The sequence below is a fragment of the Thunnus thynnus genome, chromosome 19, assembly GCF_963924715.1.
Source record: "Thunnus thynnus chromosome 19, fThuThy2.1, whole genome shotgun sequence".
NCBI classification, from domain to species: Eukaryota; Metazoa; Chordata; class Actinopteri; order Scombriformes; family Scombridae; genus Thunnus; species Thunnus thynnus.
In genome coordinates, this window is record NC_089535.1 from 12,779,110 (window position 1) to 12,791,760 (window position 12,651).

General features: G+C 36.5%; 1 protein-coding gene across 1 annotated transcript; it reads right to left on the bottom strand.

The window, feature by feature from the left end:
- Positions 1-833: 833 nt before the first annotated feature.
- Positions 834-6,986, bottom strand: edf1 (endothelial differentiation-related factor 1). Its single transcript, XM_067574645.1, has 5 exons — positions 6,846-6,986; positions 5,754-5,805; positions 5,382-5,542; positions 1,551-1,644; positions 834-1,435 (listed from the first exon to the last, which is right to left on the bottom strand). Exons 1-5 carry the CDS (start codon positions 6,921-6,923, stop codon positions 1,374-1,376), a joined length of 447 nt encoding a protein of 148 aa, XP_067430746.1. The 5' UTR covers positions 6,924-6,986; the 3' UTR covers positions 834-1,373.
- Positions 6,987-12,651: the final 5,665 nt, after the last annotated feature.

A 12,651-nucleotide genomic window follows, 5' to 3' on the forward strand; every position in this document is an offset into this window, starting at 1 on the left:
ACCGCTGACAAGAATAAACAATTCTCAAATCAGTGACGCGTGGTATGAAGTGGAACAATGTAGGAAATGGGGAGCATTGCAGATTAATGCTACTTAAAGTCAAGCTTTATAAAGGCCAGTCTTTTTAGGTTGTTGGACATTTGAGGGATGACAAGTTTGCCTCAATTTTAAGATATGGAACATCATACAGTATCTCTGCAAAAGTGCTTGAATACGTAACTGACACTGTTTAAATAATACATCTCTACTTTATCAGCAGTTAAGTGTTTATTAAAATGTTGCCACTTATGTATTTAGGAAGCATAAATTGACAAAAATGTAAACATTTTAAGTATAAAAGTAAACTACTACTACTATAAGGGTAGTGACAGTTTGTGCAAAAAATCTTATCTGTAACAAGTTTTTGAACTTCACTTTCAAACACCCGTCACCAACAATCCAGTTATATCTCTGGTAGTATACTGACATCTAGTGGCTAAATATTACTACTACATTCAAATTTCAGGTAGCGCAGCAGACTTTTTCCCAGAAAGTAAAGCAACCAAAATGTAGTTTTGATTGTAGCTAAATAAAGTTATTTTATTCTAAGTGACATTATTCTTGCCAGTAATAAAAACAAATTCTACTTATAAGTTCTGTATATGCAGATATGGTTCTCTTATGAGGTATTAACTACTTGAATGTTGAGTGTTTTGTTCTCATAAATACAAAAAAAACAGTCAGATTTAACATAACTGCCAGAACTACTATTTTAGGAATGTTTAAAATGTGTCACTGTTTTTTTAAATGAAATTCTGTGCAACAGTGGGTATGAATTCACACTCAGAAATGCCTTGAACTGCCAAACTTTATTTTTAGATCAAAACAAAGCACAGCATTAAAACATTTCAACACTGTAATGACATCCACCCACTGTCGCAAGTGTGTGAAAAAAATGCAATCAAGCACTTTTGGCTTAACATCATGCTTAGAACTGAAGTTGGTCAAACTAATTTTTTTTTTTTGGTCATGAAAAAGAATTTACCTTTTAAATGATTTTACATCACCATCAAAAAGTAGAATTTATCATGCCAAAGCCTAAGCAGACATAGGTGAAAAGAAATTCTCAGAACGTTTGAGTTTGTGATGTTGGATCATTCGATTATATGATCAAGAACGTGTTTCAGATGACTTGTCAGTGTGCAGCCTGTAAAGCAGTGGAGCACCAGGTCCTCAGGCAGGACACAGGTGAGATCAGCCCGGGTAAAGGAAGGGATAGGGGAGGAGAAAGGACGAGAGTGCTTGGGGTACTTGGAGGTGGGGTGCAGGAGGGGTTCAGGTTTTAGTTATAGGGGAAAAATGGGACAGGGAGGGCTGATTTCGAGGCTTTGTGTTCATTTCTTCTTGGGTTTTGCCTCCAGGGGTAGACCAATATCCTTCCCACGCAGTTTCAGCCCTGTTCATGACAGATTAAGATATCTCTTGATGAACACGACTGAAGGTTGACACATAATAAACATGAACATTCAATTTTAAGTCTGAAGTAGAAACAGCACGATAATAATTCTTACCAATTGCTCTCTCTACCTTGCCCAGGACCTGGTTGTTGGGAATTGCTTTCCCACTCTCGTAGTCCGCAATGACTTGAGGCTTCTCATTAATTTTCTGAGGAAAAGATTTGCAATACATAATTTATAATTTTGTTAAACCACAAGGCCTAAAGTTAGCACAACTATTCAAATGCAGAACACTGAAGGGTTAGGACTCCATCTGACTCTGTGCTGCGTTGTTGACATTGCAGAGGGTTGCCAGTTACAAATGTTTAAGAGGACTGAAGTAACTAACTGTATTTTAAAATAATTAACAAGAACGAATGATTTTAAATGATGAAATGATGTTAAAATTCTTTTATTAACTATGTGATAAAAAAACAACTATGGAAAAGTTTTAACTGGCTTTGCCAGCCGGATCAAAAATATAAATGTCTAATTAGTAAAAAGGAGATGATTACTGAGCTACAAAATTATTATATCTCCATAATAATCATGTGTACAAGCATTGTAGTTGTCTTGTTTGCAATTCAATATTAGGAGCGTTTGAAGGGATGCACCGATACAGATCCAATTATCAGTATCAGGTTTCGATACTGATGTAATTCACTCATGGGATATCAGACTGATGTTACCGATCCACGAACCGATCCAGACTCCATAGTCGAATATTGTATACATGTACTTACAGTAGTTACTTTCCACTACTGGTGTAGAGTAAGAAAGTATAAAAAAAAACTGCTTAACAGGAGTAATTCCTGGTACTTTTTTCACATAACACTGGTGCTCATTCAGCCTTCAGCTGTGACAGCTTCATGCTAACTAGCCACCTTGCACGCTAGCCTGAAGCATTTTCCTAAAATTATTATGAACCTGATGCTAGTGGGAAACTAACCGTGTATCACTTAACTATCTACCGATTCACCCAGTGCCTATACTACTACTTACTCAACTTGGTCTGGCTTCACTGAGCCTAACACTGGCCATCCTGGATAACCAGTATAACAAAGCTAACTATCAACTAGCTCAGTCAACTCTGGGTTTTTCTTTCCAGCTACGAACACTTTCATGTGAGAGAGGCTTGGTTGTCAATTATGGACCAATATCTTGAAAAAAATTCATGTAAAAACTTCTATTAAATCCACATTGCAAAATCCTATAGCTCAACTCCAAATACTTTTTTAGTTATGAATTTTTGAAGTTTGGTGGTTGGAGCTAAATTTCATGATTTTTGTGATTCTTTGTATGTTCCTTCTAAGCCTCACCAACTGCTTATTTTTCACTAAGTTTGGTTAAAATTTGTACTGAACATCCAAGAAACCCTAAGGATAATTTGCAACATGTATTCATGTAAATAGTTATTGCTGAATGTTTTACAGTAATTAAGTTAATAAAAATATATTTTTTTTACCTAAACAAACATGATTAATATCTCCACTAGTTTACACTTTCTTGCAACCAAACTTTGATTCTGTGTAGCATTAATATAGTTGTCACATCTAGAAGTTATTTGGTCCTGCATAAAAACTGAGTGTCACAGATCTTGCTAAATACAGTATAGCTTCAGAGCTGAAAACCCCACTTTAAAGATAGTTTGACTGTATATTTTCCCCAAGGATCACTTTAATTTACGTGAAACTTTTTTTATGGGAAAGTGTAAATATTCATTGCAGGTATATAAAAAAAATAAAGACGTTATTACTCCATCATTTAATGTTTTTTTTGAAAATAGCTAATTTTTCATACTTTTCACTGGCTGTAATATTGCATTCAGTGGTTTTATTTCATAGGTAGATATTTGTACTATGTTGACTTCGAGGTTTTCTATCTCTGTGTGACACCTGTTGAGCCTGTTTTTCATTGGGTTCATGATATCTGCAAGTTACAGCTTGTAATGGCTTGGTTTGGTGCATACTAGATGACGTCATCTTGTTATGTGTGTCTGGACAAAATGTTAATTTTAGTTCCTGAGCTAAATAAACATTATATTGCGATTTCAAACTTTTCTGGACCAAATTCTGACATCATCAACTAGCAGCTTTAGAAAACAATAAAGCAAGTCTGGGCCAATCCCACCTGAAACAGGCTTGGGCGTATTATTGCAAAAATGGATTGCAACAAACCCATAAATGTTATAGTGAAATCATGGAGACCAGCCCTACTGGAAAAAAGCCTAGAAGAAGAAGCTGTCACAAGACAGTCTACACTATTGGAAAAGTTGATCTTTTGAGTTTCAGTTTGATCAAATCAATCCCCTTACTGATGAAATGAATTGTGATTGCACTCTTTTATATACTTCACATGGATATTTTCAAGAAAATCTATGACATGAACTGGGAGGTCCTAGGTGAGTTGGTATGGAATGACCCATTAATTACTTTTCCACTCTTTGCTTCAGTAGCACAAACAGTCTAACATTACTTTTAAGTTTTTTATGTGCCTGACATATTCAGAATGGTTTCTTCATCATCCACCTAAATAGAAAAAAATAACTGAACCAATATGAACTGGGAAAAGTTCTGAATTGTGGGTGAGTTGGCATGGAATGACCCTTATGACTGATAAGGTCTATTTGACTGAAATGTTGCATTTGTAATCATGGGAGCCAATTAACAGTGTGTGTATTATTTTTCTAATAAAAAGACAATCTTTTGTTATTTTATTTCCAATTATCATCACAGTTGTCTCATGATATTCTGAGCTGCAGTGATGGAATTAGAGTGTAAATTTATCCACACTGTCAGCTATCATCCAGGGAAATAAACTTTCATCCAGACATCCGTAGCAGGCAGACAGAGTGTGTCCCACCCACGGCTCTGTGGCAGACCAGGTAAGGTGCACTGTCATGCTGCAGACAGCAGAGCCTGTGGTTGCGGCTGGAGGAGGCCACGCCGCTGCCCTTCCGACTCAAACAGCTGCCAGTGTAGATATTTATTTCTCTTTATTTCAAATATTCACTTTGAAAACCTTATGAAGGAGTTGTCAATTTGCCACTGTACTCTCAATTTGAAATTCTCTTATTACTTTTGAACTCATGTATAGAAATCTATTTACTAGTAGTTGATGCATTGCTGTGCAATTGATTTGTACCATGTTTTTCAAAACATTAAAGGAGTTGTCATAGCACCTGTCACCTATTTGTATGTGAAGCCTACTTAACCTACAGTTCAAATAAATTGATTTGGAAACATCATGCATTTTTGTATATTTTTTGCTCTTAATAAGTGCTGTGTGGTTTACTACAGCATCATGTAACCCTACACATAATACAAACAACAACAAATAATAATAATGATAATAATAAAGTTCAAGAAAAAAAGAGCTCTGGTATCCATATCGGCAGATATCCAAATTCAGGTATCAGGATCAGAACTGAAAAAAGTGGATCGGTGCATCTTTAATTGTTTGTGACTGACTTCTAATTATTATTTTTAAAACTAGACTGTACAGAGCAGTTAATTGATACTTTCAAAAGATAAAACGGGTAAGAAACACTCAATTTAATGAGAGACAGTGTCTCAGCATTCTTAAAGCCCTCCTCTGGCCAAGAAATGCAACAATCTGTCAATTTCCTTCTTCACTCAGGATGGTATTGAGTAAATGTGTCTGCAGGTTGATTGTATTGGCACAATACCTGACTTTAAAGCTGTGTCACTGCTATTTAAATAGCTTTATCTTATCAATCGACTCCTTTTAATTTACTTTTACCCTCTGTACATCACTTTATGTGAGTGAACCTCAAAGCCAACAACACACAATTTGTTACAAAACCAGATAAAGGCATTTTGTCCAGTATTACCACTGCCTGTTAAAAGTTGTGCAAGTCAAATTATGAGAAGTCTGTACACTCACAGTGGCCAGGTCTTTCTGGGTCAGGCCTTTGTCCTGTCTCCCTTTCTGAATGACCTTGCCCACCTCCAGGGGAACTCTGTCATGGTGCAGCTCCTCTGTCTCGCGGTCTAGTTTGGCTGTGTTCTTTGTCACAAGATGCTGTTTGTTCTGCCCTGCAGACCCTGAATCACAAGCAGTCGACAAAAGGTAATGTTTGAGCATCATACACGTTAGCAGAGATGCATAATTACAACGCAGACCATTGAGTTAATTTAGTGCTTGTCATGTTTGATCTGAGCAATTATAATCTGGGTGAAGACATGGATCACACATGAAAATAAGGTCACTCTGCAAGTGAAATATGCTCAAGATGCACAGAAAGCATAAATTTACATTTCTTGGTCGTCTCTACTTCCTCCCCACGTCTCTGAGCAGAGGTGATAGCCTAGAGGAGAGAGAAAAGAACATGAACAAACTATGAATTTCAAACCCAGTTTCACTGACAGTAGATTGCATTTTGACCAGTCTCATGTAAAATCCCCTTCAGTTTCTGGCTCATCTTGTTGGTTAATAAGTAATGAATCTTATCTAAATATAACGAATAAGTTAAACAAAGCTGATAAATACTGCCTGAGCCATGCCAACTTAATAACTGGCTAGACTGTAATCTTTCAGGGTAAACATTGCTTCCCCGAAACGGACCGTGAGCTCTGAATATAAATCATATTACTGTATTACGTTATGACAGTTAATGTAAGTATGTGCTTGATTTCTTTGTGGCATTTAGGAGGTATCTAGAGCGTTAACTACATGTTTTCTAACAAGCACTACCAGACATTTTCAAGTGGGTTGTCCTATCCCACACAATTACATAAAACTGCTAATGGAGTAGCGCTAGTTATGAGTTGCTAATTATAACTAAGCTATCATTTTCAGGTCGGCGTTAGTTGCTATTTTGGTCACCGTCAGATATTCTATCTAGTCAGCGAACGGTAATTAGGTTAGCTAGACTCCAGACTTGATTCATTTCTGGCCGAGGAGGCTTAAATTACTAAATAAATTGTTAAAATAAGCTTAATTTGGCAAAGATGGGTGTAGCTAACTGAATTTGGGTTGAGCTACCTTCGGAGTTTGATTGTGTGCAAATAGAGAGCACGACAGTCCTACCAGCGGGACCAATTTAATATATTTTGCAGTTCACTTTGTAGCCTAGCAACTTGTCGACCGTTATTAACAGTTTGGTGTAACTAACGGTTAGTCCACTATTGTTGTTATTAGACTATGGCTAATGCTAAAACACGAAGCACATGCCATGTTTGTTTCGACCCACGTGTAGAAAATGATCGTTTCTGCTGATGTATTTATACACCAGCTGTTTATTATGATCTTAAACCCAATTCTAGTTAATTTAAAGGGTTTATAGTTAAGAATCTGCTTCAGAAAAAATGAAAAACGCAGACGAAGTGAGGTGTTGGGGATGCTAACCTGCTTCGATTTGGCCTGCGCAGCAGTCGGCCCCTTCTTCCTCAAGACAGTCACGGTGTCCCAGTCGCTTTCTGCCATGTTTTCAGGGGGTTTACTCGATACCCGTAATGTTTAATATATATACAAAAATAAGTTCAACTCCCAAGTGTTCAAAACGATCCTTTTTAAAGAATGTAGCTAGTGCTACTTTGGCGAATAGGACGATCCTTCCACTATTATCACCCACGCGTTCTACCAAAGCTTTATTTACAACGGGCTGATTAACAGTGACATCAGCAGCGACCTCTGCTGGTGGAGCACACTGACCTACATCCACATCGACAGGTTTTCAGCCTGATTACACACTCAATACACATTACATCAGACAGGAGGAATAACTGGCACTTTTGTCAGTTAATTGTACTTTTTGGCAGATTTTTGAGACCAAAGTGCAAGAACTTACAAAGCCCAGGGTTTAGTGATTGAACTAAACCAATTAACACATTGCATTTATCAGAGATTAGTTTAAAACAGTACAGAGAATTTCACAAACAACAAAGGCTTCATGGATGGAAAATTGACATAATGACAGGGTTGGATAGGCATACTTTTATTTTTATTTTTTTTAAAATTGAGCACTTTCAACAACACAACACTACAGTACCTAGAAAAATGTTAAGTATTACAATACATGTAAAACTTAAAGAGTAATGAATGATAATGTGTGAAAATGAACAGATAAAAGAAACTGAAATGTGCAAGGTGTTTTATTGTCAATCATCAATTTGGTGTGTGTGTGAGCTATACAACATTTTGCATTAAATTGAAACCTCAGTTGATATATGGGCCACAGTCTCCCTGATCACCAGTTGCAGGACATCTCAGAGGCGGCGTCGCTGTTACGTCGTGTGCGGATGGGGGACCAGCCAAACTCAGATTGGGCGTCCTCAGCCTGGTGGAGACGTCCTAAGCGGTATCCATGTTTAGAACCCTGCCTCCCTGCCCATACACGAGGCTTGGGATTCATCTGAGAACAGATGAAGCAGAAATTATTGAAGCAGACATTGCTGTAGGGTTTCCTAAATTTCAGTGATTGGTGGGGACAAGGTTTGTTACAGTTTATGGAGATTAAGCATTTTCTCGACACATCTCTGACACAGCCACTGTGTCAAAATCTAGTTTGAATACATTTCATATTTCAGTTGCTATTATGCTTGCATGATGTATAATCTTTAGAGCTGCAACAATTAGGCGATTGACTAATTGTCAATTGGCAACTATTTTGATAATCAAGTATTTCAGTGGTTTTTCAAGCAAAAATGCCCAAATTCTCTCCTTCCAGCCTCTAAAATGTGGTTATTTTTCTGTTTTTCTTTATCATATATGACATTAACTTGAATATCTTTGAGTTTTGGACTGTTAATCAGACAAAGTGAGAAAACTGAAGAAATCACTGTGGCCACTGAGAAATTGTGTATGCCATTTTCTCACCATTTTTTGACATTTCGCTAACTAAATGATTCATTAGGAAAATAATCAGCAGATTAATCTGTAATGAAAAAAGTCATTAGTTGCAGCCCAATAATCTTACACAAATGTATCAATTATCAAAAACTCACATACAGCAAACCTGGGGCATTGTAGTATTCCAATGTGTGTGTTCTAGTGTGTGTGGGAGGCTCAAAAGGGGCCCAAAAATGAGCTATTTTTGTCCCACAGCCTCCTAATAGGTTAATCTGGCCCTGCCAACAAACAGAAACCTGATGCTAAATCTGTAAAATACAATTGTTGGTTTTAGGAATCATGTCTCCTTCACTTCACTTTAAAAGAAACAAGGGAAACACTGTTGTCCTCCTGACATGCTCACAAAAGGAAACCCAGTCCTGTTATCACCACAGAGGCCACATTCTTCACTGACAATGTTGAGAAGGAAATTAGTGCCATATGAACAATGCAAGTACAAAAAACCTCTTAGGTTTGCCTCAAATCTATGATTACCTTTTGGTTCTGTTCAGGCTACAAGAGTAAAGAAGTAGTTTTCTCCTGTTCCTTAATACCAGTTCTCCTGTGGTTTTGCTGGCAGCAGATGGCTTATCTGAGTCATAATGGCTTCTTTTACTCTCTTCATCTGGGCAGTTTGTCAGGTCAGGAATGCATCAGTAAACACAGTAGTTACATATCTGCTGGCCCATGGAACATTCATTCTCAAAGACTGTGCCTTTGTAGTTTCTATTACAAACACAGGACTCTTTTTAATAGAGGCTGGTTTTTATCTCCATAATTATTAGGTGTGTAAGTGATGTCTTTGCTGATTTCATAAAACTGAATACGCTCGCTGCCAACTTTTGCATGCACATTACAAGAGCTGCAACTAACAGTTATTTTCATTATTATCAATTCATCGGCAGATTATTTTGTTGATTAATAAATTAATCATTTCATCTATAAAATTGTATTTGATCATCAGTCCAAAACATTAATATTTTCAGTTTACTGTCACATTTGAAAACAAACACATCAAATTCTCACATTTGAGAAGCTGGAACCAGCATATGTTTGGCTATTTTACTTGAAAAATGGCTAACATGATTAATCGATTATCAAAATTCAACTAATTGATCTATTGACTAATCATTGCAGATGTACACATTACCCACATCCCCCTCAGAAATCTGTTTCTCACCTGAACAAAAACAGTTGTGTTCATGTGAAGAGTCTCCACTCGCTCTGACAAGTGATTCAACCATTCCAGATGATCACTGATAGACTGGGTTAGATCACCGTGGCTCTGCAGTAGAAAAAAAAAGATCAAAAGAGGAGAGCTCAATGAATTTGAGCAGAGTTTTGATTAAACATTTTTTTATTACAGATGGAGATTTGGATTTATTGTCAGCCTGATGTACCCCAGACAAGTTGTCCTTCAGATCAATGGCAGCCAGGCGAACATGCTCCAATTTGTCAATCTGCTCTTTCAGCCGGTCGTCAAGCTCTTGCATCATCATCAGTCCTTCATCTGGCCTGATGCCGACCTTGGTAGCCATCCTGGGTCACAGAAAAAGATCTTTATTCAAAGAAACCTGACACATATTGGCTTATGACATAAGGCACACAAGAATGCATTAGTGTCAACCAAGAACATTCTGTGGTATAAATTCATTGCTTAATTACAAATCAACTACCCACAAAGCCATTTGAGATAAACTTGTAGTGACTCAGATTGTAAGTTTGAAAGTTTAATTATGTTTTTAAACATAATTCCAGTGTTCTAAAACGTACATTTTTCCATCAAGTGGGTACATGTTTTTTGTAACCTGGACAATGAGCTCAACATAGTGCTGCAGATTTACTTGTAGATAATTGAAGCATTTCCTCACCAGAGGGAGACACCGTTCTCCTTCCACATCCATCACATTATGTTAGTAACAAATTTTCCTGCAGGGCACCTTTTGTACTGCAGTGTAACAAATCTTTTGTGACTAAAAACTATTCTCAAAATGTGAATACAACAAGGAATAAATGGGTAGCACCGCAATAACACTGTTCTGCCCAACAGTAAAAGATTCAGATACAAAAGCACTGATCCTCCTGATCAATACACTTCAAACTACTCTGTGAGCACAGTCACACTGTTAATATTCTAAATCTACAGTTTAACGTAATGGTTAACTTACACACATATGTCCTCCAGGCATTCAGTATTTCTCTTTTAGCTTAAATCTAACAAACAAACATTGCAGAGTTCAAGCCAAATAATCTCTACTAATAACCACAGCTTTTCTGCATCATTATCTTAGTGTTGATCATTAGATGGCTAAAAGGGCATATTAGCAAAACCATTTATCAAACCACAGGCATAAAACTAGGATGCTGGTTGATGATTAAAAAAATGAATCAATGTTAAGTAAGGTCTTCACACTGTTGACAAGAAACAGAAGATAAATTGTAAATCAGTATATCTCTCTGCTGTATCATTACTGCATCTACTGCTAACTGTACCTCACAGATGCTCAACTTTCTCTACTTATATAGTCCTTTTATGTTATTTCAACATTTCAATCCTCTTTTTTACGCTTTCCAACAATAACTATTTTGTTACTATTTCACATAAGTAATTGATAGTTAAATGAGCCCTATGTATAATTGGAAAACATCCTTTTATAGGAGGTGTGATTCTTTATTGGACAGGAAACCTTACTTTAATTATAATGCATTGAGTTTGTCACTGTACTTTTGTTCTATGTGCTTATAAATAAAGTTGCCTTAAAAAAATTGTACCTCACAAATTCCCTAAACAGCAACATAGAAATGGCGTCGAACTGATAAGGAAACTAAACAGTTTTGGGTTTATTACTGGCAAGTCGAAGTAAATTTTTAATAATTTTACTGTATCCAGGTAAGATGGCTGCCATACAGTAACGTTATCATCCTTTATGGAGCGCCTGGATTGTAACTGAACTAGCTAACTGTTAGCATTTCAAGTTTTTGAGTTACAAGCCTAAACTTTAGGGGGAAAAAACAGTTTTGCTAGCGTGTTTTTTTATATGAAGGGATGATAGTTAAGTTACCAAAACGGCCGCAGATGTTTTTCGTTAACAGCACATCATGGCAGTAAACATGACCATACATACTTCCAGTTTGCGCTGCTGCATTTAATACAAACTGAAGAAAAAAAACGTCGTTGTTAGTTTCCTCAAAAACATCCATGGGACAATTTATCCGTCCTCAAACTACCACGAAAACAAAGGGGGGAAAGCAAGAGTTACCTTGTTTATGTGACGTAGAAACACTCAAACTGCTCGAAGGTAAAAAAAAAAAAAAAAAAAAGCCAATAAATCCTGTGCTGAAACTTCCTCACTTCGCAGCCACGAAAGGAGAAACTTTCTTCGTCCAGACAAGCCTCTTTGTCCCGCAAAAATCTAGGGAATTTGACACTCCTGACGTCACGCACCCTGCTTTCCACAGGTGCGTTATTATTGTGATTTACACCACAATAATAATGAAGCATAATTTAATAATTCTGCTGTCGTCTGCAACCAGAGATATTATCTATCAAACTACTCCACCAGAATTATACATAGGTAATTCTGATCATTTTTTGTGCATACAAAACTAAATGAAATAATCCAGGGGGGCACAAATGGTAAACTTGCTTCTGTATTTGTTTTGAATAATCTGTATATTGGTGTGGACTGGATATAACATGGTTATTACCCAGGATTTTTTTGTGTTTCAAATAAGGTACGAGATGTGTCTCTGAAAATACTCATATTCTCATATTAACTCATATTAATTGGGACTGTACCTTTAGTCAGACTTTTTGGTATGACCTTAATCTTTTCTTAAACAGAAAATTAGATACTCTACTCAAAACTCAAAATTCAACTTATTTTATTTGTTTGTTTGTTTTTTGCTGATGAAATGCCTGTCAAGAAAATGTATGTTGTCTTATTTCTTTATTAGCAAAATTCCACTTACATAACAGCAAATATGCAAAACTGAAACCCATCCTTACTGTCTTCTTCATGTCCTACCTGGACACACTAAAATACTGCACAAACTCTAGACCTGTGAAAACTAGAGCCTTATGTAATGAATTTGATTTGTAATTTATTTAATTTGATTTTGTTGTTGCTTGGTTTTTATTGTTATTTCTTCATTTTTTCATGTATTATGATCTGTGCACTACCTCAAACATACATTGCCTTGTTACTGTTGTTGGAAAGGTAAACCTGTTGTAAGTTCCATTGTGTAAATAAAGTTTAAAAATATATTCATTATTGTGGTATAGCTTTTTAAATTCAGAAAAGATATTGATATCAGTTGTTGT